The sequence below is a fragment of the Curcuma longa genome, unplaced genomic scaffold (assembly GCF_044706935.1).
Source record: "Curcuma longa cultivar G26 ecotype Majalengka, Jawa Barat unplaced genomic scaffold, ITB_CL_G26_1.1 contig_26037, whole genome shotgun sequence".
Classification (NCBI taxonomy): Eukaryota; Viridiplantae; Streptophyta; class Magnoliopsida; order Zingiberales; family Zingiberaceae; genus Curcuma; species Curcuma longa.
This window is the reverse complement of record NW_027432973.1, coordinates 13,001-40,478: the sequence shown is the minus strand read 5'-3', so window position 1 is coordinate 40,478 and position 27,478 is coordinate 13,001. Positions and strand designations below refer to the sequence as shown.

The following is a 27,478-nucleotide window of genomic DNA, read 5'->3' as shown; positions in this document are numbered from 1 at the left end:
TTAATACTTAAAAAAAATCATTATATATTGTTATTTGTATTAAATATTTTTCAAATTCTATTCTTACTTATCCAGGTTGTAAACAGTGATGTCTACATGCTTGATAATGACATGAAATGAAAGGAACTTCTGCCCATGCCCAAATTAGATTCTAATATAGAGTTTGCGTATGTTAATGTTATCAATTCAATTATAATTGTTGGAGGTACAACAGAAAAACATTCTATAACAAAAAAAGATGGTGTTAGTTGGAGAAGTATTTCAGTTCAATTTGGATAAATTGGTAGAAATTTTTTTCTTTATATAGAAATTAATTTTGTGAAAAAATTTATTATTTATCATTATTTTTTCTTTGATTTTTAACTACTTTTTTAGATTCTCTATTAGATGAATATTAATTATTCTTCTAGCCTAAACTTAAGTTGCTATAAAGATGGGATCTTTACCATCTACTTATTAGAAGTAAGTAATTTATATGATCTTTATAACATATTGCCGCTCCTGATTGACTCAGAGAGTAATGAAGCTTTGTTTTTTTTTCTTTCTTTTTTGTATTGTGAATATCTACTCAATGAAGTAGTACATCTGATTTTGTTAAAAAAAGATGAGTTATCAAAGTTGCAAAAAGATAAGGTTCGATGACCAATAAAGTTGGTTTAGTCCAAAATAAAGTTGGCTCAGGAATCAATTGGTGTTTATTGATCCAATTAAGAATTACTAGAGGACTATATATCTAGTACTAATTATTTTTCATCGTATTCATTACATGGTCAGAGCAGATTATTGATATATCACATGATATATATATCCAAGGGCAGAGCCATGTGTTATTCTGCTTTAGTCTGAGGGTCGACAACAACCACGATGTTCAGAAGGAGGATGTCGGGTGAGTCGACGGTGGGAGAAAAAAAACAACTTAGAAGAAGAAGGATGTCAGATGAGTTGATGGTGAGAAAAAAGAAGACAACTTGGGGCTTGAGATCAACCCGGGTAGACTGGTAGTCCTGGCTCCGCCATTACCTCCTGACTAATATTGATATGACCGTTGGAGGAGTCATGCTGACAACACTAGTCCTCGTTTGACATGCTTTCATACACATGACTTCGAGAGTGAGCTCGTTGGAGGAATAGCCACCATCGACACCTCTGAGAAGGAAGAAGAGGAGGAACGCCAGTAGATGAGAAAGCTAGTAGATGAGAAAGGACTTCATTGCTAAATATTTAAAAAATAAAAAATGATAAGAAGTATGAGCTAAACTGAATAAATAGATTTTGGATGTTTTTTTTTTGTTTCTAAGATCTTTGTTCCCGATTTTCATGGTATCCGATTACACTTGCTAATTGCTTTAGAAAAAAATTGCACTTTTATAAATATATTCATAATACCATCTGTATTAGGAATTAATCTTAATTTAAACACTATGCTTTGTCTACTATGGTTATTTCAATCACAAGAAATCCTTTGTCCAGATTAAAGAAGATGTTCATTAGATCCCAAAGATTTTGTGGAAGATAATCACTAAAAGTGAACCATCACATATATCGCACGGTAAAATAATTGATCAGGTTTATTTTTTTTATAGATGATCATAGATCGATCATACGAGACCATTGAGATTATAAATTTTATTAAAATAATAAAATAATTGATGTCATGACGTTGAGCTGAAGAAGATCTCGGGATCTTGAAAATGCATGAAAGACAATTTTGGGATATATCCCTCGTTAGTTTTAAAATTTTAAATGTATCCCTATCAAACTTCGCACTCTTAAAAAGCTTTTGAAATTTATTAACCGCTAGTGTCTCTTGAACTTTCTATTTCACCCCTAAAATTTTACTTTAGATGAGTTCTCATCTTTTCACTTTTCCCACTGAAATTCCTGTTTTTTGTTAAATTCACTCCGACATTTGCCTTGCATAGTTTTTCAATTTTCTAATTCCATACCCAAAATTTCTTTTGGGCAGAACCTTTCATTTTGCCCCTTGTTTGCCAAAAAAAAAAATACTCATTCTTCGGAGTTCGGACCAGGAGGACGGGTTCACGGTTCGGGTCTCTCGCCCACGCCGTATGCCCATCGGTCGGCGTTTGGGGCGGACTGGTACTCGTCGCGTGGTTTTCAAACGCGTTCGCGATCGGCGAGGGGCAGCAGACGGCGATGGAGTCGGTTGAGGTGCTGGTGGCGCACATCCAGGGCTTGTCCAGGAGTTCCGACGAGGTTTCGCATCTGCACTCCCTTCTCAAGCAGTCCGAGGACGTTCTCCGTTCCCATGCAGCCCGACTCGTCCCCTTCCTATCCCAGCTCGACCCTTCCATCCACACCCTAGGCTACCTTTACCTACTGTAAGTTAAAGCAACCCTTCTTTCGTCCCTTAATTGATTTCCTACCCTGCCAGTTGATCTGATCGTAACCTATGCTCTTGTTCTTCCGCCTGCGGATTATCTTTTTATGTTTTTTTTTTAAAAATGTGTATGTTTAATTCACTTAGCGGTCAGGCTGGAAGTGCTCGTAAGGTCTTGCCTTTTACATCGGTAATTCGTTCGTGAAATTTTTGCTGGCGCAAAATTGTGCTGACTCAACCATTATTGAGGAATTCATCCTTTTGCCATCATATTTTTGCTAATACATGATTATGGATACAGAGACTATGATAAAAATAGTCTGGGCAGCTTTGGAAAGCCTCAGAATCGTGAGAATATGCTAAAAACGAAAGAACTCCGAGATGGAAACGGAGGTAGTGTTATGTTCTGGTTGATGGATGTAGATTTCAGAACATTTGTTATCAGTGGTGTGAAGTAATGGCTCAAACCTAAATAGTATTTTTGCTAGTTAACTTCACAAATTCAGAAAGCTCTATGACATGGGCTTTAAATGGATTGGTGCAATGAGGATCGAAATGGTTTGTCTTCTAATCTTTTTGCTAATCAGTTTGACTGATGTTTACTGGTAAACCAGGATGTACACGGGCAGTTCTTACCTACAAAATAAATTAGATAGCTGTAGGACATACATTCCAGGAATATGTGCTGACGAACTGGTATTCATTTCATGTTCCTCTGCATGCATTTCAAAGGTTCATCCTAAATCAAATAAACAAGTTATAAATAGAGTTAGGGGGTGTAAATGAGCCGAGCTGAGCTTAGCCATATTCAAGCTTTAATTGTTAAGCTTGTTCAAGCTTCTTCATTAAATCTTATCAATCTCAAGCTCAGCTCAACATTTTATCGAGCTCAACTAACAGCGAGCTTAAGTTTTTTATCAAGCTCAACTAACAACGTTGTTGTCTTTATAAATTAGTTTATTTTCCTCTTTTTAACATATAATGAATATTTTAAGATGATACAGATTTATAAATTACTATATTTTTCATGTATTTAAATAAAAAATTAAGAAATAAATTTACAATTAAAATTTACACAAGTTAATAAATTAGTTTATTCATAAATCATTCATGAGCTTTGTTCATGAAAGTTAACGAACCAATTTTACTTGTTTAAATTTGTTTATTTTATATACATTTTTACTAATGAACAAATATAAACTAGTTTTATTGAACCGAATACGATGTTTGTTCAGGAACCTCCTGTTCATTTGCAGTACTAAATAGAGTTACTGATTTCTCTTTGATGGGTAATTACCATTAGGTGAACTGGTAATCAAATCAAATTTCCTTCAATATCGTACCATTGGGGTTCTCCTAAACACCACTAAGCTGATAAATGTCGGATGTTCTTCTCTGTAGTTATGTCATTGTTGGATTGCATTTAAGCATGCTCATTTGTGTTCAGGCAATTTCTGCCTCTATAAATTTTCCTGCTGTTATTTTTTTTTACTTGTAAAAAATTCATGGTTCATGCCTGATTTTAATGTGCTTGTAATATGAAGGGAAGCTTATTCGTCTGAGTCAATTTCAAGGGAGGAGACTTCTGGTTTTCTTTTGTCTGTTGTTGAATTTATCAACTCATGCTCAACAGAACAGATATGCCTGGCACCAGAAAAGTGTATGATGCTTTGGCCTGTAAATCGCTAGTTTCTATGTTGTGTATGATCTTATTTATATGATGCAAGAATTATATTTTCCATGCAGTCATTTCTGTTTGTAAGATTTTCAAGGATCAGGTTATGCAGCTTGGGGTTCCCATGCAAGGAATAGCTCCCTTGCGGATGGCTATCCATAAACTTCAAACTTCCACAGAGCAATTAACTACTTTACATTCAGATTATCTTCTTCTGTGCCTTCTAGCAAAGTGCTATAAAGCTGGACTAAGTATTCTGGATGATGACATCTTCGAGGTTGATCACCTGAGAGATCATTTCCTCTATTGCTACTATGGGTTAGTCATCCTGCCATGTTCATTATCTGTGTCATTATTTTGTCGAGTAGATATTGTAAGTTATGTCCTATTTTCCAAGCTTATATAGCACAAACTACATCATGTTTTTCTTGATCTACAATCAAATTGTGAACCTGAAATTCACATAAAAGGGAATATGATCTTTAGCTTTACATTTTGAACCAATAGAATATTAGAACGTGAGGAGCAATGTTAGCTAATGTAAGTAGGATGTGCTTGTTGTCTTATGTGGTAGCTCTCCACTTTCTACACATTCTTCATGTTATTATTACAGGTACATCCAATGTTTGAAATCTTGAGCCAGGTTTTGGTCCTCAGATGGTTTGAGACATGTTGCACATGCTAAGTGCCGATAGGCTTGCCGAAGATTAGAAGGGGAAGAGGAGGGAAAAGGAGAGGACAAGTGGGAACTACTGGGAAGCATTGAAACGGGCAAAGAGGCAAGGATTAGTGGATCAAAAGAGGCTTGTGTGTATCTTGTGTCATTTACAGAGAAGAATTGGAACCCTTGCTGCCTTATGCCAACCATGTGGATCTAAGGAAAGAGAAGGAAGTCTTGGGTGAACGTAGTGTTGCTAGTGGACCTAGTGTTGTTGGGGGATCTCACGGATCTTGGAGAGTAGAGGGAAGCTTCAAGCAAACCTTGCGTTGTTGGTGGAAACATCGAGAAGCTTCTGGACCTCATGGAGCTCTCTCTGCAGCCTCGTGGATCTTGGGGAGAGAAGGAAACTTTGATCACTCTATTTCGGTCCTTCCAGAGGGCATCGAAGGCACCTGTTGCTTGGTTTTTGGTCCTCGCAGAAGACTCTTTGCTTGTCCACTTGCGAACTGGAGATTTTGGAGCTTCTCATGCACCAGTAGCATGCAGACAAAAACTTTTGCCCTTGCTCACCAATACAAAACGAGATTTTGAATCATGGTCTAACCTTCAAAATGCCATGAGTTATGTGGTAATGCATTCACATGATACGATCTGAGCAGCTGTAAAGATATAAGTCAGTAGGAAACCTTTGTAACATGAGTAAAATAGAGGCAAAGGACAAAGAATAGATGGGAAATTGTTATGTATTCAAGACATATGTTTGTTTGGTAAAATAGGTGCAGGAAATTGTTTTAAGTATATGGAGTTGCTGTCACATCTAATCATGTTTTTAAACTTGAACTGAGGGATGAACCAGTCAACGTGATGGTCGCGGTTTTTCTGGTTGAATGAGTTAAAAATTTGATTCAGTCGGGATAATGCTGCTATTTTAACTGGACCAATAGGCCTCTATTTGGATATTACACGCAATAGTTATGGGTTAGTCAATAACATACAACTATTGGATTTTAGAATGACAACTCAAGTATTTAATTTTGGCAATTTTCTAGGATTGTGCAGGTGATGATAAATATTAGGAATCAATTTTTTGAAAACATGTGAATACACATAATCAAGAGTGATAGTTAAGATGAGTAGATGACTAATCTAGCTGCTGTTGTAATTCTAAAATAATTATGATTTTCTATCAAATGGACAAGATTGTTATTCTCATAACTATTAGGTGTAATGCCCAATAGCTTGCATTGATTTGAATGTGATATAGCTTTCATAAAGCTCGATGGAGGAGTAAAATTTGTATCATTGATTCCAAATAGTTGGGACAATCGCAACTTAATGATGATGATGTTGATAATTTTATAATAGCAGACTGTGGAGAGGTGGGAGGAAAATAAGGATTTCCGACCAAATACACATATTTAATAAAGGTGAAATGGGAGAAGTGAGTATACCAAACATTTTTCTTAAGGCTAGATCCAGTCTCTTGATTTTAGTGGAAAAGGAAAACAATGAGTTTTGCTTTCTTTTAGGAACATCCTATTCTCCAGATCTTAGAGGAAGCATGTAAAGAAAAGGCTCAAGTAGTACAATATGTATGCCACTCTGAAATAAAAGGGGTGGCCTTGTAGTTCTTGGTGTGTGAAGATTTGTGGTTAGGTGCTCTATTTTCTACACTGAACCTAAATTTGTGTTTTTAGAGATAACTTAGTATACAAGGATTATATCAAAATAGGAAATTGGTCATCTTGATAAAACCATAGATGACATTTTCCTTTTGATACACATTGCCAAAAACTTCATTAATGGTATTTCTTGTTATTGGGGTTTAGGTATGGGGTAGTGGGAGCAATATAAGGATTTTAGAGCAAGTACACATGCTTAAGAGATATTTTCCACCTATATCTGTTCTTGTTTATTCTAAGAACTTAGGGTTGTGGCTATCCCTACCATCCCCTTCCCCTTCTACCTATAACTTGTCTGAATAGAGCTAACCAAAGCTTTTTGATACCAATTAACCTGAATGATGCTAACTAAAGTTTAGATTCATCTGAAGTTTTAAAAAATTGTATTGAGGTACTATGTGGTCAAAGGTCAAACATATCACATATGCGGTATGTGGCCTAACCACTTACATAGCACTTATGCTATATGCAGATTCATATGCGATCCATATTTTTTTTAAATATTATTATTCTTATTGAAATAATGTACAATGTCAAAACAGGTATACGATTTGCATCTACTGTACAATACATCAAATTAATTAACCTAATCAATTACTGTAAAGAATATCTACATCTATCACTTTATAATTAAATTAATCAGTCCAACTAATCCAATTTTGTATGGAAAATTTTGGATATGAATCTAAGCAATGCATATGGCACTATGGCACAAAACACAGCATATAAAAATTTATGCTAATCAGCCATCACAATCCATATAACAAAAAATTTTCAATTCACATAACAAAATAATTACTTTTTGAGCTAGGCATTGCATATAAATTCCTTTTTATTTGTCTATTTTACAAAATTAGGAATCTAATCATATTAATTTTAACACTTGGATTTTAGCAAGCTAGGAATTGGTATAGCCTGTGTGATCTTTTTGCGGTCATAACTGAATGTTATGCAGTCGCTTAATGCATAAGCTTATGTGGCCACCTAAGCGGCTTAGGAGGTGGCTTTTTAAAATAAATGAATTCATTGGATTGCTGTAGGTAGGTGCATATATATGCTGATTCTGTCTTCTCTTTTTTCTGGTTGGAGCTGTATGACATGTTATATCGAAGTTATGATTATTTTAATTTATCACTACAGGGGAATGATAAACATTGGATTAAAGCGATTTGATAAAGCATTGGAGTGCCTTCATAATGTGCGTAAATAGTATAAGCAATCTGATATCTAATTGATCATCCATTATTTATGGAACGATGGGCATATTTGTCAGGCTGTTACTGCACCAATGACCACTTTAAATGCAATTTCTGTTGAAGCTTACAAAAAGTATATTTTGGTTTCTCTCATCCTTAATGGACAGGTATGCTCTGTATTTCATTTTAACCCCTCTTATAATGTTTTCTTGAATTACAATAGAGTATTCATCTGGCCTAATGAACCTTTGGGAAGTATATAGATGGTGGTGAAATCTTGAGCACTATATTGATTACTAGAACAAAAAAAAAAAATGCTAGATATAAGTTTCGAAATGACTCTTTAAACTGGAATAGTCTCTTGCATTGTTTGCTGAATGCTTGGTAGTACAGGTTGCCCTTTTTTGTAGACATAAATCTTTCCTTAATACTGTAACAAATGACAGTTAATTCTCTTATTTAACTTCTGTGCAAGGTTTTTTGTATGCTCATTTTAAATTGAGTCAAAACGTGGCAGGTTCCATCATTCCCAAAGTATACATCTTCTGCTGCTCACAGGAATCTGAAGAGTTATACTCAGGTTTGCATTAACCACAAGCTAGAAAACTATATTTCCTCTATATTATTACCTAAAGCTTGTAAGGGCACTAGCAACTAGTTGTGTCTATAATGTTGAGGACAGCATTGTCCCTCTCTACACTGGATATCTCATCAGAACCTTGTTCATTTTTCTGCATGATACAGCTTTTAGTTAGTATATTTTTCAATCATTCTCATTGTCACAAGTTGGAATCTTGAGCATGTTTTCTTAAGTGGATTGAGACAAATGAAAGGAATTCGTTGTCACAAGTTGGAATTCTGAGCATGTTTGCTTGCGTGGATCGAGACAAATGAAAGGAAAAGGAGAGAAGAAAAGAGTGGGATTGTTGTTTATTTGTGGAGATGGTTTTGATGGAGGAGAAGTGGTTGGATATGTAAAAGATTATATGAACCCTCTATCTTCCTTGTTTGCTTAATCTTCTATCTCATAGAACTGCACAACTATGTGCCGATATAGTTGGCAAGAGGGGTTGACACCGATATGGATTGATCGGTCAAGTTGAAGCAATATCAACAAAGGACTAGCTGTTTTTTTAATGAGAAATCAGCATCTCACAAAGATCGAGAATTTTAGGAAAAATTAGATGTTTTAAAAAATTAGCTAGAAATTGGTTAGACTTTATTAGAAAACTAATGTTTCATGGAATCAGCTAAAATTTGGTCAAATTGAGATGACTGTAAAGCTCAACTGATCTAGCCTTCTTGTTGATCCTACTAAATTCTTAAAGAACTTACATAAGCAGAGAGAGACTTCGTTATTGTTTAGTCTTGTCACAAATCGACATTCACCTTGAGCTCAAGGATTGCTTGTTCACCCTTGCTATCATTCACTAGATCTAATGCCTCACCTATATGTTTCACTCAATATCGATCAAGAGAGGTTATTGTGGATTGAAAGAGAAGACAATGATATCTCTCAATGAACAACAAATCTAAAGCTTTCTTTCCTTCAAATGAAATCTTGTCTAGATGTAATTAAATCTATACCCTACAACAACAACAACAACATTCATATGAACCTTGTCCCACTTCTACTAAAAATATGAGCTTTATCATCAGTCATAGTATATTTTTATTATTCATTCATATCTTATTTTAATAAATACAATTTATTATTGGTACATTGTGGTACTAATAATCGATGTGTAAATATATAATCTGATACTATTGATTCTTGGATTCTCTTATTATCTGATCTCTTTATAGATTTGTTTTTGACAACCATGGGAACTACTTGCCACCTGTTGGTACTACTAAGGTTGATTCATTGTTAACAATGGTTTCATACTTGTGCCATAATGGCAAACTCATCGACCTTAAGAACAAATTGACTTGTTCACCAAGACCACAGTTGTGCCCTCCCTAAATGTTCTACTTGTTTCCATGGAGAACCACCTATCCTCTCTCAAACCTCACCTCCCCTTATATCAACAACCAGAGTGGTCTATGTTGAGGCCAATGCTAAGTTTACCTCATCCACTTGATTGGGATTTCAATGATGGGATACTATTGAATGAGATGTCGAAGGAAGTGTATGGGCTATTCAAGAATGCAATAAGGAGAGATTTTTTTTTTTTGTGTTTAAACTTCTTGCACTTTTGTGACATTGTTCAAATTTGGAAAGAATCATTTCGAAGTAATAGTTACATGCTTCCTCCCTATTTCTTTCCATATATACATATGCCAAACTAATTAGCTGAAAATACTCACCTAATATTCATTTCCCTTCCCTTCTTGAATGTCCCTTTTCCCTACCTCTTAGTAACTGAACCCTTAGTTTATCTCTTTTTCTCTACAACTCTTAACCATTTCTAACTTTAATTCTTATAATTTGAGGATAGGTAAAATAGTTATTGCTTTTTTGAAGACCAGATCAACTTGTATCTTCCTTAAGTTTAATTGTTAATTTTGTTGAAGATCAGGCTAGAACATCACAGATGCAAACAATAATAAACTAATTGAAATAAACTTAAGAATCATTAGCATTTTTATTTTACTATTTGGTAACTTAGTATATGTTATGGAGTCTTATGAGATAGAATAACTGCTGGGTTTATAAAAAGAGATCCTAAATAAAAAGAGATCCTAAATTCCTTGTTTAATCAATTTTAGTTTTTCTTTTCATAAAGATGAGTTCCTTCGCAACTGTTCCCTCTCTTATGAGATTGCTGACTAAGGCACACAATCTTGTGAGATTTATTGGGTGAGGTAATAATTCTGTGATCTTGCTTTTTCTACATCAAACAGTTTCGAGTCAAACCTGATTCATTGTTCCATATGTTGTGGGGATTGAGATCCTATCTAGGAATAAACACTGTTTATAAGTTTGAATCTAGGATTAGGGAGTAGGATCATACAATTTAATTAAAATAACTTTTAGAGCTGTAATGACATTTATAATTTATCATGGTATTAACTTTTAATATATAGTAATTAAATATTATGAAGCATAATTAAAATTATTCATATAATAATATATGTACAATGCAAAATTATTCTTAGAATGTTCTATCTTTATATAATAAGTAGCAACTTCAGATAAATTACAATCATATAATGGATGACAATGGCAGAAATTAAAAACAACTTCTAATTAGGAGTTAGAAGAATTTTATATAATTAAAATTTTTCTCAAACCACATGACAAAATTGATTATCCACTTTCAATAAACATCAAACTCTAAAATGTCTAAGAAAGTGATTTTGTTCCATCTAGTCAAGGATATTAGAATTGAGATCCTATATAGGAACAATGATGAAGTATAGGATCGGTCCGTAGATTTGTAAAATCCTAGTTTGACTCAAACCCATCCTAGGATCTAGATCATTGGGGTTAATTTGGGTCATAAGACAAGATCCTAATGTTTTGATTGTGATCTTGACTACCATGCCGACAAACACGCCTTTCGACATTCAACCTTACTCCAGGTTTGGTGTGTCTGCAACAAAGTGCTAGTGCCTCACTAGCAATTGTAGCCGGATCTTGTAGGATCTCCTTCCGTGGGGCTTAAAATCATTCACCCTATGCCTTTCCTTATGCTGCAACTTCCTTTCACTGCCTCTTGCTATATGATGGATCATGTTTTTTTTCTTCAGATCCACAATAACACTTACCCAATTCTCTTTAATTATTTTTGGGTGGATCCCTTATCCATTAAAAAAATTTCAAGTTGTGTGCTCCATAATTTTGAGCAAGTTTACTTGAGGAGAGGAAGAGAAAAGAAAGGAGGAGGACTAGGGAAGGGAGGGGAGGAAAGGAGAGTTCTTTTTCTTGTGTTGTTCTTGAAAATAGAGAAAAGAAGGGAAGATGAAAGGCAAATTAGAAGCAGACTTTGATTTTGTTGTTCTTGAGAGCGGCAGGGTTGAACTAGTCTTTTCCCTTCTAATTTGAACCAAAATTAAGGAAAGGAAAGCATAATTGTTCCCTCCTTCCTCCTTCCCCCCTCTTTCCCTCTGCTTGGGTTTCATTCCGCTCATGTAGGCATGTCCTTAAAGTTTTATGGGGATTATCCCTGAAGAGGTTTTGGTCAATGGAAGTTTATGGAGAAATATTTACTACAAAATTGACTTAGAAAAAAAAGACAACAGAAAGATAGAGGAATATCTACAGTGTAATCACATTACTTATCCATCAAGACTGAAACCTTGTGGCAATTTTAATCAGATTAAGTTCACATAATCCTTATTCTATCGCAACCTCTTTAGAAAATTATTTTTGTTTAATTTGTAAGCTGCTTTAAGTTACTTTCATACTATAGTGAAAAAACATCTCATCCTAGGCCTAAAACAGCTCACCACTGATGGTGTGTACAAAAAGCTACCACTCCAAAATAGAAAAAGTTTTTTATTTTTTGTGTCATACCATATTTCATTTGTCTTTGTAAGCATTGTTATTTGTCAATATGCTTACATTGGCACAATAGGGAAAAAAACACTACTATTGTTGTAAAATATACGAGAGATGATTTTAATAGTGAAAGCTTCAAAACCAAATACTCTTATACCAGAACAAGTTTAGACTCATGAGAATTTAGTTGAACAATTAAGAAAGCATAAAAAATATGCTGATAAATTAACCAAAGAAAAATGTTTCTTAAATAGTTAGATTTATATCATATAATACAATATGTTATGATTCACATGTAAAATGACAAGTATTTGTATATGTATTGAAGATGAAAAGAACTATGATGTTACAATTTCATGCTAATCTTGTTTTATACTATTTTAAAAGTAAACAAATACCCATTAAAGGTTAAATCTAATAAACTAAATGTATATCTAATCTGTTAAGAAATTAAAGTGAACTTGATATATTAGAAATTAAACTATTCATTATAAAAGAAGAAAGAAATGAATTTTATATTATATAGTAAAGTATATGGTTGAATCGAGTGGAATCTTGAATTCAATGATGGCGTAGAAGGAAAGAATCTTATCATGTGGGTTAGATAGTTGAAGATAGACAAGGTTTTCAAGATTGAGATACCTTTATTCCTTGTCTATATACGTATTATTATTTGTTAATATGCTTAGTTTGACATGACAAGCGATAGACCACCAGTGCTATAAAATATATGAGAGATTTGGATATTAGTAATGAGAACCTTAAAATCATGGTTTGAAATTTTATTCCATGTCGATCTACATAGGTGAAGAATTTCATTTCTCCTGTTGATCAACATGTAGAATAATTTGAAAAACACGAAAACGTTCCGTGATGATGACAAAGCACTAGAGACTTGCCGTAAAACATGCAAGTCTTCTAGTAATGTGACATGAGGTCAGAGATGGCTCGTGGCTTTGTGGTGAGGGCTTCTCATTGAGGCAGCAAGGGCAGAGGATTTTTGCAATGTTTAGCTCCTTCCCTCTTCTCCTTTGCTTTACTTTTATAATGTCTCTTAACTTCATTATGTCTTCTTGAAACCAATCAAATATTCTTCCTTGTATCCATATGCCTTCTCTACCTTTTCTTGGCATGGTACGCCCAACATGTCTTGAGCTAGTTAGGGACCAAAACCAACGCTCAACTCCAGCTTGAGATTTCAAATCTTGCATAAGATCCAGGTTTAAAATTTCATTGCATACCGAGCGAAACAGGCAAAATTTACTGTTCCGTCGGCATTGGCACTGCTACGGGAGCAGTGACCTCCACAGTCGCCGTGCAACCTCCACAGCCGCCGCGTGACCTCCGTGACGCACCCCCATTGGTCACGACAGGGACACCTGCGGGATGCTAACTCAGGATAGTTTTAACTTAGGTAATATTAAAACTATAGGTTAGTAATTTAATCAACTCCCAATTATTATAGGATAATCTAAAAGGCTTAATCAAACTCTAATAAAATTATCACATTAATTTGACATATATATTTATTTTATTTATTTTTAATTTAAAAAATATATAATAAATTATTTTGCTATTTATTTACCATATAAAATAGTCATGATCATGTATTTTTTTCTTTTTTAAAAGTATTCCCTTTTTCCTTTTTTAAATTTTTAATATTTAAATTAATTTTTTTATTTTTAATTAATATATTTTATATTTCAAAAAATACTGAAATCATATCGACATGATACGATATGGTACCTAAACTGTATCGTTTCCGTCCAGGATTGAAACCTCGATACGGGCCAAGATTTTAAACCATGCATAAGATTAAAGATTTTTATATGAAAACAAGCTTAGACTCTTAAGAACTAACTTAAACAATTAGGAAAGTTGTAAAGAATGTGCCAATAAATTGATAAAAAAAATTCCTCTACATATATGATTTAATGAATTTCAATCCCTCATAATATTATCCTAACATGCATCCTCACTCACAACACAATGATCCCATGTTCATCCCAACCATTGAATTTTAACAACGAATACATTTTGGTTAGCTGGTCTAAAAGATTATTTTAATATGAAATCACCAACCACCAAGCACAAATACATTTTGCCAAATAATAATTACTAGATGCATTAATAAATTTTGACAAAGTATTCAAATTAAATTAGAATGAATTAGGTAAGAACTTATTAAATTTTGGTCAGAAATGAGATATAGACTTAAGAGGATGACGTTCCTTCATACTTTATAGATACCAAATTGATAAATCTAAAACAATTATTAGTTCAATATTGATACCAATTTAAAAATTTGCACAAGCATTGCAACATTATGGAACAAACTAGATTGATCCGTATTCAATTTATTAATGAACATATGCTAGAAATCCAAGGAGATTTTGAACTATTTTCATGGACTTTTATAGAGGAAACATATGATAAAGATGTTGGGCGTGAGATCTACCTTGAGTACAAGAATTTCCATCATAAAACTATGGAGAGCAAATATTAAAGCACAAAATTCCATAAACAAAAACAAACCCCAATTGAAAAAGAAGTATAAGATCCCAGTATGACATCAACTTTAGTTCTTCGTAGGATAACACCCAAAGCTAGTTCTCTTGGCATCGTCTCTTAAATAGTAAGAACCTTTAATTGGGTCTTACAACTTAAACTCCAAAAGACTCTTTTGATGATTTGGTCCTTTTACGAAGAATCCCCATTAATAATAAGCCAATTAGTGTTACTATCTTACCTAGTTCTCTTGGTGTCGTCTCTTAAATAGTAAGAACCTTTAATTGGGTCTTACAACTTAAACTCCAAAAGACTCTTTTGATGGTTTGATCCTTTTAAGAAGAATCCCTATTAACAATAAGCCAATTAGTGTCACTATCTTACCTAGTGATTGTTCCCTCAACAACAAAGAACATCTAGGTTATGTTAATCCTTGCAAGAGGGTGAGGAGAGCAAAGCAGAGGGAGGAAGGGAGAGAAAGAATAAGAGCAAAGGAGAGGGAAGTGTAATCCATTGGATTTGTAAGGAAAGAGGAAGAGGAAATAGGACGAAAGAATCAAAATTGATAAAATTACCCATATTTGCTCCTCTTGCACTCACATGTCACTATGCATCAATAGAAGTCGTCCCTTCATTGATTAGTTGTCGACCTGTCGTCATCCTTGCTCAAGTTCTTGCTGAACTCCCTCGGTTGAGCTTGTTCCCTTGTTGACCTCACATAGTGGCACGAACCCTTGTCGTTGACCTCCATAGAGCCCTCATCAACTATTGTTGGAGTTCTTGCTGACCTCCTCTACTGTGCTTGAGCCATTAATGACCTTTCTCATTGTGGCACTTGAACTCTTGTCGAACTCCATTGGTGCCTGCAAAAGAATCAAAATGATGAAATTACTTGTCTTCCTTACCTCAGCCTTTTATGTCATTGTGTCTCACCTATCCCCCTCCCTCCTTTATCTGTCACCCAAACCCCCCTCATCGACCTTGCACAGGCCCTTGTTAACCTCCTACACCATGCTTAGCTCTCATTGGCCTTGCACAAGTCCTTGCCAATCTCCTCCATATGATCTCCTGCCCTTATCAACCTCCCTGATCGCACTTGCATCCTTGTCAAAAGAAAGAGATTTCAATGAAACCAATGTATAGTTCCTCGATTTTTTTTAAAATGAAGATGCAACTATTCTTTATTTGAATGGGTACATCCAAAAAAGAAGATGAAAAAGATTTCGATTCAGAGAGGATACAAGAATTCCTTATTCATTGGACATAAAAACTGAAAAAAAGGATAATGAAGAAATTTAATTCCTCAAAGATCAAAACTGAATAGGGAAATACAGCAGTTCCATACGGATTGGAAATGGTGACAACTGGTCAAATTGAATTTCCTCTTTTGGTGGAGGAAAATGAACCAATTAAAATAAATCCTTGATGTTGTAGTTTTAATTTTATTCTTCTTAAAGCCTTAGTATACAAGAATTCCTTATTCATTGGACATAAAAACTGAAAAAAAGGATAATGAAGAAATTTAATTCCTCAAAGATCAAAACTGAATAGGGAAATACAGCAGTTCCATACGGATTGGAAATGGTGACAACTGGTCAAATTGAATTTCCTCTTTTGGTGGAGGAAAATGAACCAATTAAAATAAATCCTTGATGTTGTAGTTTTAATTTTATTCTTCTTAAAGCCTTAGTATTGTTGTTTTTTGTTTCTAGATAAGTTAGTTTATCTTGCACTGTCTTAGGAGAGTGGATAATTGTTGAGTCCATAAAAAGATCCTAACCTCTTTGTTTAATATATTCTGGGTTTTAATATTCATTTCTCTACAATTGTTCACTATTCCATCAGATTTGCTAGCTAGCACACAAACTTATCGCCATCTCTTTTGTGTTGCATCAATAGCATGATTGTCTCTTGTAGTGCACTTGAATTGCATGGTCTTATTTGTCATCAGCTGTCTGAGACATCACTCTTTATTTATTTTCTGGGCTCTTTCTTTATCTAACAAGTTGGGCATCATTTACTATATATGCTCCTACTTGAGAAGAGTATAGAATTGATAGTTATATGGGCGTAGATTTATTCTCATATGGTGTATTTAGTTAATGGGGTATTTTCTTCCAGTCATATATATGGATTGAAGTTGTTCTCTATATGATATAACCTTTTGCTTCTTAATTTTTACTTTTTATGTACATGATATATGCATCTTTGGTGAACCAAGGTGCTGTTTATTAATATGACGGTTTCCAATTATGGATGCTGATAAAAAGGATCTTAGGAAGCCATATGTCTCTTGGATTTAGTTTGTAAAATTTTGTTTGAATCTCAGTAATTGTGAATTTATTTTGACAGCCTTATGTTGATCTTGCTAATTCCTATGCCAGTGGGAAATTTTCTGAATTAGAGGCATGTGTCCAAACTAACCAGGAGAAATTTCAATCTGTGAGTAACTCAAGTATTTCTGTTATGTTTGAAGCTGATAAATTTTGTAGTCCAGTGTAACTCAGACTTGTGTATATATAGTTATATACATATTTGGCACTATCTGTTTGGCCATTTGCTATAGGCATGAAATAAATTAATTCAGGCTATTTACACTAGTAATGCTTGACAACAAGGTAATCATTAAAAGTTGTTTCTACGATATGTTTAAATTAAATTAATGTTATTTTTCAGGACAGCAATCTTGGTTTAGTGAAGCAAGTACTATCTTCCCTGTACAAGCACAATATCCAGAGACTTACACAGACTTACTTGACCCTGTCACTCCAAGATATAGCAAATGCTGCTCAACTGAACAGCCCTAAGGAAGCTGAAATGCATGTACTTCAGATGGTAAGTTTGAGCATAGCTGTTCCTAAGTTAATCAGCTGGTTTCCAGTTAGTAATGATAAAATGTTGCAAAATGATATCAGATCCAGGACGGAGAGATATTTGCTACTATTAACCAAAAGGATGGAATGGTGAGCTTTCATGAGGATCCTGAGCAATATAAAACTTGTGGGATGATAGAACATATTGATTTTTCAATCCAAAGGTAATCTTTTTTAAGTGCTTCTACTTCATACTTGTTTCACTTTCCAAGTTGGTGACCACTAGACCAGGGCGTTTATTGCATGTTTTAGAACCTCTGCTATTCTGTTTCTGTTGTGCCTTAAACTTCTTGTCACTTGGATATCAATTTTGGTCTTCTATACTTTATTCTCATTTAACACAGACACACAAACCTAGATAGGTTGACAAAAGCGGCACAAACAGGGTATGAGTGATGATGACATTCAGAAACCTCTGTATCTATAAGATAGGTCTTGGATCATGAGGTGATCCTTTTGCGTTATTAGTTTGCTTTGAAACCTTAGGGGAGCGACCCAATTGATATAGTATCCATGATTAACGATAGAAAATATTGAGGAATCATTGGTTTTTGCTGGAATATGAGGAGTTAGTAGCTTCCACTGTGCATTAGTAGTGTAAATGCACAGCCACCATGGATATAGTGTAACTAAAATCTAATGAATGTCAAATAAGATACTTTCTTCCTGCCTATTAAAACATATCAGTCCAACCTATTCTTTGTTTTTTTGGCAATTCTCACTCGTATAGCCATGGCGATCAGTTAGTGTTACTTGTGTACCCATTGAATGTGTCCATTACTAATTGGGCGAGTGAATGTATTTGTCTTTCTACGTTCCTCTTTATCAGGTTGATGTGATCTCATCCAAGTATACTCATGTTGACATTTGCACCTCATTCTGACTATCATGTGAACGTTTAGGATGAATCATGCAATATGATCTTTTGGATGTTGTCATTTTTAGGCTATTTTCCTAAAGAAAATTGATAAAATATTATTCGAGTTAAATGTGCCCTCTTCATTCTGTCAACAAAGCTGTGAATTTGGCTGAATGGTAGGATCTTGCTACTATTTTTCATATTTATGCACATCCAAGTTATCTAGTGATTAAACAAATTCTGGACTAAAACTTCATAAATCAATAAATCGTTGCCATAAAGGCCTAAATTGATCCATTACTTGATAAAAAAAAATCAGGGAGAAATGATGTGCACCACTTGTTGTTTAATGATCTCCCATGTACCCTTTATGGCTTTATATGGTTGTTAAGAAATGACAAACTAAAAAACATCACACTGTCATTGGGTTGAATATCTGGCTGAATTGAATTATTTAGAACCAATAGGTGAACCATGTTGAATCCCATTTGTAACAGTGACATGCAAATTTTGTTTGGATCAAATAATATTATACTGTTGGACTTGGATATACATAAATTCCTTGTCAGAATGAGAATTTGAGTGCTAAAAATAAATTTTTTTTACTACTACAGAACAAATTCCATTTGGTTAAAAAATATGAATCAATAGAAAGGTGAGGTCAAAATTGGTCCTTAGATGACATAATATTTGCGTTAACTTGTACTAAATTGGATTAGTTAATCATATTGTTGAATAATATGAAGATTTTAGAACAGCAGTATCTTTCTTAATTGTTATCTCAAAATAAGAGTAAAGCATGATTACTTAAATCCAATGCTCAGCTCTACTCTCTTTTCCATTTCTGGAGATTTCTCACTTTAACTTTGGACTGTAAGGATTGTTGTTTTTCTTGCTGTAGTTGTTACTAGTCATTTTTTCCCATGGACAAATTTTGGATGTCAAAATTCTTAACCTCATTCCTTAAGTGCAATCTGTCAAATCTACTTTGGCTGTGAAAACTAGGCATGCCTTGATATTACATTATTTTGGTGCCAGTCTTCAGGAGCAAAGTCCATTAACGGGTTTGCCTTGATGAGGTGTTCAAAAAGGTTATCTTTTGTGTGAAGGTGGAGGGTCTCATATGCTTGTTAATTAGGATAATTTTGGACTGAGTTGGATCTTAACATGGTCAAGCCTTATGAGAGAGATTATTATGACATCTTTTTGTCCCATATTACAAGTTCAGAGGTAAGAAAGAGGGTTTTATAGACTTGGATGACGGAAGTATCTTTGCAAGTGGTTGGATTGTTGAGCCTAGTGAAGTTAATGGGATAATTCTCTCAATTCCAGTTGCTCGTTACACATTATGACTTAATAATGCACAAAAAATTTACTCAAAATATAGAGAATCATTTTCTATGTTTTTAAGCAATTAGTTTTGGAAATTTATCCGTTATTACTTACTTTTTTGTCTACTTACTGTTCCTGCCGTTTTTTCCCTTAAAGGTTGGGATTCTTAAGCCATAATAGTGAAATATTATACTTCTGGCTAGAATTTTTTACTTCCCTAGTAATTCATTTGGACATGCAACTTCTTTCCAAGGATGACTTAATTATGCAACGTAGTTATTGCTAACTTTACTACTAAACAATGATAATTTAGTTAGGGATGGCAATGGGTCGGATTCCATATCCTCCGTCCCCATTCCCATTTCCATTTATTATATCCATTTCCATCCCCATCGGGTATTTAACATTCATTCCCATCCTCAATCCCTATCCCCATATCCGCCGGAGGATTGGATATCCATACCCTACCCAAATATCCTATTACCACCGACAATTGCATTTTTTTCAAATTTAAATTATTTTGATGAATCTATGGATATTTACTAGTGTTGTAAATGATGGTAGGTAGTGGCGAGACGGTTAGTGACTATCTACCGCCTAGGCGGTTGATTTTTTTTACTATTATATATATAATTGATAGAATAATTTTATTAAGCTTAAATATATTAACTAAAGATAAAAAAGTTAATCTAAATATTTTTTTTAAAAAATAAATAAAGAATTTTTAAATAAATAAATAAATATATTAAATTAATATGATAATTTTATCCAGTTTTAATTAAGTTTATTTAAATTATCCCAATCATAGTTAGGAGTTGATTAAAATTAGTAATCTAAAATTTTGATTAAGTCCTAAGTTCAAAATAAAAAATCTATCTCTGTTCGACGTTTTGGCTTCGGATGCGTTGTCAGACTCAGGCGAGGTGTTCAGATGTATCGTCTGAGCTTGACGACGAGTCTGGACTTGTTGTGCGAGCCTGGACTTGTTGCTCGAGCTCGACAATAGGTCCGAAAGCGTCGCCCGAGACCGGCTACGTTCTTGGATGCGTTGTCGGGTCCAACGACGCATTTGGATGCGTCACGCGATGCATCCAAAGTCGAAATTGTTAGGTTTTTCAATTTTCGTGATGGTGGCAGTGGCGGCGGGCAGCAACAGCAATGACGGCAATAGCGGTTTGAGGCGGAAGGAGACATTGCAAAGATTTTTTTTAACCTACGTTGACTTTGACCGTTGCATAAACCACCATCTTTCACAAATACGGTGCGGTTGAGGTCCGTCTCTCACCTAGGCATTCATTTCAACTGCCATTTAGAACATTGATATTTATCAAATTTTTAAGAAAATAATAAGATAAAAGATTAAAGATAAAAATTAACAAACTAAACATCATAGAAGAAATAATAAAGAGGTGGGTTGTGGGTGAAATGAAAGAAAAAAAATCTGTGAAATTCAAAAAAATCCCTCCATATCTTCCGTCATTCGCATTGGATATTAGATCGTTCATTAGGTTCGAAGGAAATTGCTATCCTTAAATTTAGCACTAAGATTATTAGTAAAAACTGTTAATTTGGTTTCATCATTTTGTTCATTATTGACAGAGCAAACATAAACCATCTTTAAATGATAACTTGTTTTCATCAATTTATGGAAACTGGAGAAGTTTGTGGACGAAATTTTACCCTACACATTGTAAACTCTTTTTTGTTTATCACGACCGTGGTATTATTATATTACGCCTTTGCATTTATGTACAAACTAAACTGAACTAACCTTTATTGTTTATCCTATATTTAATTTGCATGCATGCTTTCCACTTTCTTCTGTAGTTCAACAATGACCATTTTGTATCTCCATGTCCCTGATGTGGCCTTTCTTTTCTTCCCTATCATCTTGTTTTCTTTTTGTTTGATTGCAGGTTAATGGCATTGTCAAAGAAGCTGAGCTCCTTAGACGAACATCTTTCATGCGATCCTGCATATCTGTCAAAGGTGAGTTAAATGATCCTGTTCCCTTCTATTACAAAATACGAATCCGTCAATGCTAATCAATAACTTCATGATGATGCAGATCGGTAAAGAACGGCAGAGGTTTGATTTTGATGAGTTTGATTCTGTTCCTCACAAATTCATTTGAGCCTGAGCTGCAGCACTTCAACTTTATCGTGATCTTTTCAAAGAAAGGGATCTCCGAATGGTCTTGTGCGACATTGTTCTCTAACCATTTTTAGTAGCAGCATCATGATTGTTCTTGTGCGTAACTGAGTGGGTGATACAGTTGGATAGTTTAGCCTTTGCGTGATTATGTTTAAAGCATGTTTGTCAAGTAACGTTTTGAGAGGTCAGGTTATTTTATTTTATCGATGATTTCTCCGGACTTCAACTTTCACTTCGATCCCACTAAAAAATAAATGATCTGGGAAGTGTTTGTATTATGTTTGAGAGGCATTAAAAAATATAAAGAATAAAAAACGACTAATTTGACTGTATTAAGGATATTTCAAGGTAAAATTCCTAATGGATGCGCGTATGTAGGTTTGGTATGTCACAATGGGACACTTAAAAATTTTTCCTTTTCCAAATTCACGTACCCTATTTTGTTTTTCAAAATACACATGCCAAGGTATTTTTGAGATTTGAAAGAATATTATTTTTTGTTTCTCTATTTCATTTAAATAAAAGGTAGATAAATAAATAAAATCTGGTATCTCGATGGCAGGGAGCGCTCGTCTATCATGTGAGAGTTGTAATTTTAATTTACTATAATTACTTTTTTATAAATAAAAATATTTTTACTTTAATCGTATGGAGATGTGGTTCAGATAATAGAGTGCTCGTTTAGTATGTGAGTCTATTTTTATTTTTTTTATTAATATTTAATTTCGTTCATCTTCCGCCTCTTCTTTGGTTGTTGTTTTTTTTATATGATTGAGTATTCGATTAAAATTGAATTGAATCAAATTAATTAAAATTGAACTGAATTATTTTTTTTAAAACTAACAAAATTAATTAAATTTTTAAATAAAAATCGAACAAATCGAACTAATAAAATATCAATTAATTTAATTTTTGATTGAATTAATCGAAATAATCAAAATTTTTAAATATTGTAAAAATAATTTACTAATTTGTTAGAGATTTATACGTTTACTTACTTAGGATTTATAAATTATTTTTTATTTTAATTAATTCAGTTTATTCAGTTTAATCGAATACGAAATTTTGAAATTAAAATCAAACTGAATTAATTGATTTTTTGAGAAAAATAATTAAAATTTTGAAATAATCAAATTGAATTATTAAATTCGATGGATTCGATCAGTTTATTCGGTTTAACTGAATTTTTACTCACTCATAGTCCTCTTTCGAGCCATTGCCTATGGTGTTAAGTAGCTCATTTGAGATTATTTTTTTTAATATGAAAATATTTTTTTATTATTTATTGGGGATGTAGCTCAGATGGTAGAGCGCTCGCTTAGCATGCGAGAGGTACGGGGATCGATACCCCGCATCTCCATTTTTATGTAATATTGTTTTCTCAATTTTTATGTAATATTTTTTTAATAATATTTAATTCCATTCGTCTTCCTCTTTGGTTGTTGTCCTCTACCAAGCCATCGCCCATGGCATCAAGTAGCTCATTCGGCTTCTCTTTTGCACGGGGTAAAGATAGTAGTTGCTTCGTCAATGATGCACCCAACGCTCTTCTTATTTTCAAAAACTAAATAATAATAGATTTGAAAATATGAGTTTTTAAAACTTGAGAAATATTTTATCTTATTTTATCAAACATAACCCTAATTGTCTTCTAATTGTGTTGAACTCTGATTCGGGTAGAGGTTTTATGAATACGTCGGCTAAGTTAGACTTAGACTCAATATAATCAAGTACAATATCTCCCTTAGTGACATGGTCTCTAACGAAATGATATTTAACCTTTATGTGTTTTGTTCTAGAGTGGTGAACTAAGTTTTTGGTCAAATTTATGAAATTGATGTTATCAATTAACACCTTGGTATTATGATATTTTAAATTATAATCAGTTAATGTGTGTATCATCCAAAGTAGTGCAACACATTCACCCATGACTATGTACACTGCTTCAGTTGTAGATAATGCAATGCATTGTTGTTTTCTACTACACCAGCTGACTAGACATGAATCTAAGAACTCACATTCTCCACTTGTACTTTTAATGTTCCTACTAGATCAAAGTTACTATTCTTAGGATATCACATTCCTACATTTAATGCTCATTTTATGTACCTTAGTATTCTTTTCACTGCAGTTAAGTGAGATTCTTTAGCATTTAATTGGTATCTAACATACATACCTACTACAAATAAAATATCAGGTTGGCTTGCAGTTAGGTATAATAGACTGCCTATTATGCTTCTATAATATTTTAAATCTACGTATTTTCCTTCTAGATCACTATCAATGTTTGTGTTAATTGCTATTGGTGTTTTTATGTCTTTTGAATGTTCTATTCAAAACTTTACTATTAGATCTTTTGTGGATTTAGTTTGATAAATATAATTACCGTCTTTGGTTTGAAAGAATATTATTTTTTGCTCCTCTATTTCATTTAAATAAAAGGTAGATAAATAAATAAAATTTGGCATCTCGATGGCAGGGAGTGTTCGTTTAGCATGTGAAAGTCGTAATTTTTATTTACTATAATTTTTTTTTAAATATAGAAGAATATTTTTATTTTAATTGTTTGGAGATGTGGTTTAGATGGTAGAGCATTCTTTTAGCTTGTGAGTCTATTTTAATTTTTTTTTAATAATATTGAATTTCATTCGTCTTCCTCATCTTCTTCAGTCATCGTTCTCTTTTGAGCCATTGCCCATGGTATCGAGTAGCTTGTTCGGGATTATTTTTAAAATAAAAAATGTCTTTAATTTAATTCATTGGGGATGTATCTCAAATGGTAGAATGTTCGTATAGCATATGAAAGGTACGGGGATTGATATTCTATATTTTCATATTTATTTATTTATTACTATAATTATTTTCCATTAAATATTTTTTTAATAATATTTAATTTCATCCTTCTTCCTCCTCTTTGATCATCATCCTCTTCCGAGCCATTGCCCATGACATTAAGTAACTCATTCAGCTACTCTTTTGCACGGGATAAAGGCATTAGTTGCTCTGTCGATGATGCATCTAATGCTTCTTCTCTTTTTCAATACTCGAAGAAGAAGGATGCCAAGCATCATCACCAATTTTCTGTTGATAATTGACTCAAAATTAATAATGGAGTTAGTGGATTGATGATGTGACAATTAGTGGTAGTAGTGGTTAAAAGAAAAATATCTATGTTCAATATATCTGTATTAGTTGAGTTAGTGGAGTACGTTTATTTAGTAAGTGATTTATTTGAGTTATATAAGTAGCTTATAAATATGTTACATATTGATGAATGAATGTATTGGAAAAAATTAGTGTGTAATCTCTTTGTCTATTTTTTTACCTTATTATATCTTCCTTCCTTGTTATCCAATAATGGTATTAGAGCACCGAGTTTAATGTGTCCTAGTTTATTTGTAATGGCAATCAACGGAGTTTCTCAACCCCTTATCTCCATTTTAAAAGGAGAGTGCTATGAATTTTAGAGTATCAAAATGAAAATCCTATTTAGATCTCAAGATCTTTGGGATTTAGTAGAGAAGGATTTTCACGACGAGGATGTTAATAAAAGTTGATTAAGGGAGAACAGAAAGAAAGGTTCAAAAGCATTGTTCATGCTTCAACAAGCAATACATGAGACGATTTTCTCCACAATTGTAACTGTCTCATTTTCCAAAGAAGTATGGGAAATACTATAAAAAAAAATTCAAGATTCCTCTAGAGTGATAGCGGTGAAACTTTAGACTCTCAGAAGTGAGTTTGAGGCCTTACTTATGTAGGGTAACAAAACTTTATAAGATTTTTATCTAGAGTAATTTTGATTGTTAGTCAAATGAGATCTTATGGAGAAAACATCACTGATACAATTATTATTTCAAAAATTTTATGAAGTTTGATTCCTAAATATAATTACATAGTAACTGTGATCGAGGAGACTAAAGATCTTTCGATTTTCTCTTTTGATGAACTAATGGGTTCTTTACAGACTCACGAGACAAGGCGAACTAGATCAGTAAAGAGAAATGAAGAAAATACACTTCAAGCTTCTCAAGTGAAGGGCGAGATAGAAAAAAAGGAAGACTTCGCTGGTAGACGTCATGGAAGAGGAGGTTTTCATGGTAGAGGATGTGACAGAGAGAGAAGTCATTTTGATAGACAAGAGAGACTCAACGAGGATAAAAAATGGAACAAAAACTCTGTTCAATGTTATGGTTGCAAAATATTTGGGCATATAAAGGCAAATTACAGAAATGACTCACAAGCAAATTATGTGCAAGAAGAAAATGAAAAAAGTAAGTTATTTATTGTTCATTCTAATTCTAATGAAGTTCAAAACGATATTTAGTTTTTAGATAGTGAATGCTTGAACTACATGACTAGCAATAAGTCATTATTTAAAGAGCTGGATGAATCACAGAAGATGCCAGTAAGACTTGAAGATAATAAGCAAATACAAGTTGAAAGCAAAGACACTATTGTCGTGGAGACTAGCAATGATATTGCTTTACAATGTTTATTTTGTTTCTAATTTTGCATATAGTTTGTTCAGTGGTGGACAATTGATGATGGGTGGATATGCAATTTTATTGGATAATGGAGTTTGTGTTATTACCGATAAAGATTCAGGGTAGTCTATTGTTAACATGCAAATGATAGAAAATAAGTTGTTTCCACTTAAGATCTCAAATGTGAGAAACTAAGCTCTTATTGCTAGTGAAAATAATAAATCCAAGATATGAAACTTGAGATATGGGCATATCCACATCAAAGGAATGCAACTTTTAAGTCAGAAAGGTATGATCTTTGGATTACCGTAAATTAGTGCTCTTGGTTTATGTGAAAGATATGTTTATGGAAAACAAACAAGGAAGTCTTTTCCAATTGGACAATAACGGAGAGCTTCTGAATGTCTTGAGTTAATTCATGCTGATTTATGTGGGCATATGAAAACTACGTTACTTTTAATGATGATTTTAGTCGAATGAGTTGGGTTTATTTTTTAGCAGACAAGTCAGAGACATTTGAGAATTTTAGAAAATTCAAGGCGCTTATGAAAATTCAAAAGGATTCTTTAATAAAGATTCTTTGTATAGATCGATGACGTGGGTTTTTATCTAAAAATTTTTAATCTCTTTTGTTAAAAACATGGTATCTACAAGGAGTTGACAACACTTTATACACTGGAGCAAAATGGTGTAGCTGAACTAAAAAAATCAAACAGTTGTAGAAATGACATTCAAATATTTTTTGGATCGAAGTAGTGGTCACATCAGTTTACTTGCTGAATATTTCTCCAACAAAAGTTGTCTTAAATCAAACATCATATGAAACATGGCCAGATAGAAAATCATCGGTAAATCACTTAAGAATTTTTGGGTGTATTGCATATGCTTTGATAAATCCTTAATTTCATCATAAATTTGATAAGAAATATGAAAAATACAAAAAATACATATTTGTTGGGTATTGCAACTAATCTAAAGCATATCGGTTATATAATCCTCTTAGTAGCAAATTAATTATAAGAAGAGATATAAATTTTGATGAAGATTCAAATTGGAATTGGAATACACAAGGTGAAGAGACTTGAGTTCACATTCCAATAGGGAATAGAACTCTAACATCTAAAGGTGTTGAATCATCTCCTTTAGGATCACCAGCTTCATCACAATCAAATTCAAGAAGTATTAGCTCATGATTTCTACAAAAATCTTTCGATGAAACACCTCCAACATAGGTCAGATCCTTGAGAGAAATTTATGAATCAG

General features: G+C 33.4%; 1 protein-coding gene and 1 non-coding gene across 2 annotated transcripts; both read left to right on the top strand.

The window, feature by feature from the left end:
• The first annotated feature begins 2,084 nt into the window (after positions 1-2,084).
• LOC141818798 (COP9 signalosome complex subunit 3-like) lies at positions 2,085-21,958 on the top strand. Its single transcript, XM_074706237.1, has 11 exons — positions 2,085-2,342; positions 3,886-4,001; positions 4,088-4,334; positions 7,500-7,557; positions 7,633-7,722; positions 8,073-8,135; positions 16,863-16,952; positions 17,187-17,345; positions 17,426-17,547; positions 21,491-21,563; positions 21,643-21,958. The coding sequence occupies exons 1-11, from the start codon at positions 2,158-2,160 to the stop codon at positions 21,706-21,708; spliced, it is 1,269 nt and encodes a 422-aa protein (XP_074562338.1). The 5' UTR covers positions 2,085-2,157; the 3' UTR covers positions 21,709-21,958.
• A 1,057-nt stretch (positions 21,959-23,015) lies between these two features.
• Positions 23,016-23,088, top strand: TRNAA-AGC (transfer RNA alanine (anticodon AGC)). The gene has a single exon. It is a non-coding gene; the product is annotated as a tRNA-Ala (tRNA).
• Positions 23,089-27,478: the final 4,390 nt, after the last annotated feature.

Coding starts and splice junctions, on each gene's coding strand:
- LOC141818798 (XM_074706237.1), top strand. CDS start 2,158: ATGGAGTCGGTTGAGGTGCTGGTGGCGCACATCCAGGGCTTGTCCAGG. Junction 16,953..17,186: donor ACCAGGAGAAATTTCAATCT/GTGAGTAACTCA, acceptor GTTATTTTTCAG/GACAGCAATCTTGGTTTAGT. Junction 17,346..17,425: donor AAATGCATGTACTTCAGATG/GTAAGTTTGAGC, acceptor AAATGATATCAG/ATCCAGGACGGAGAGATATT.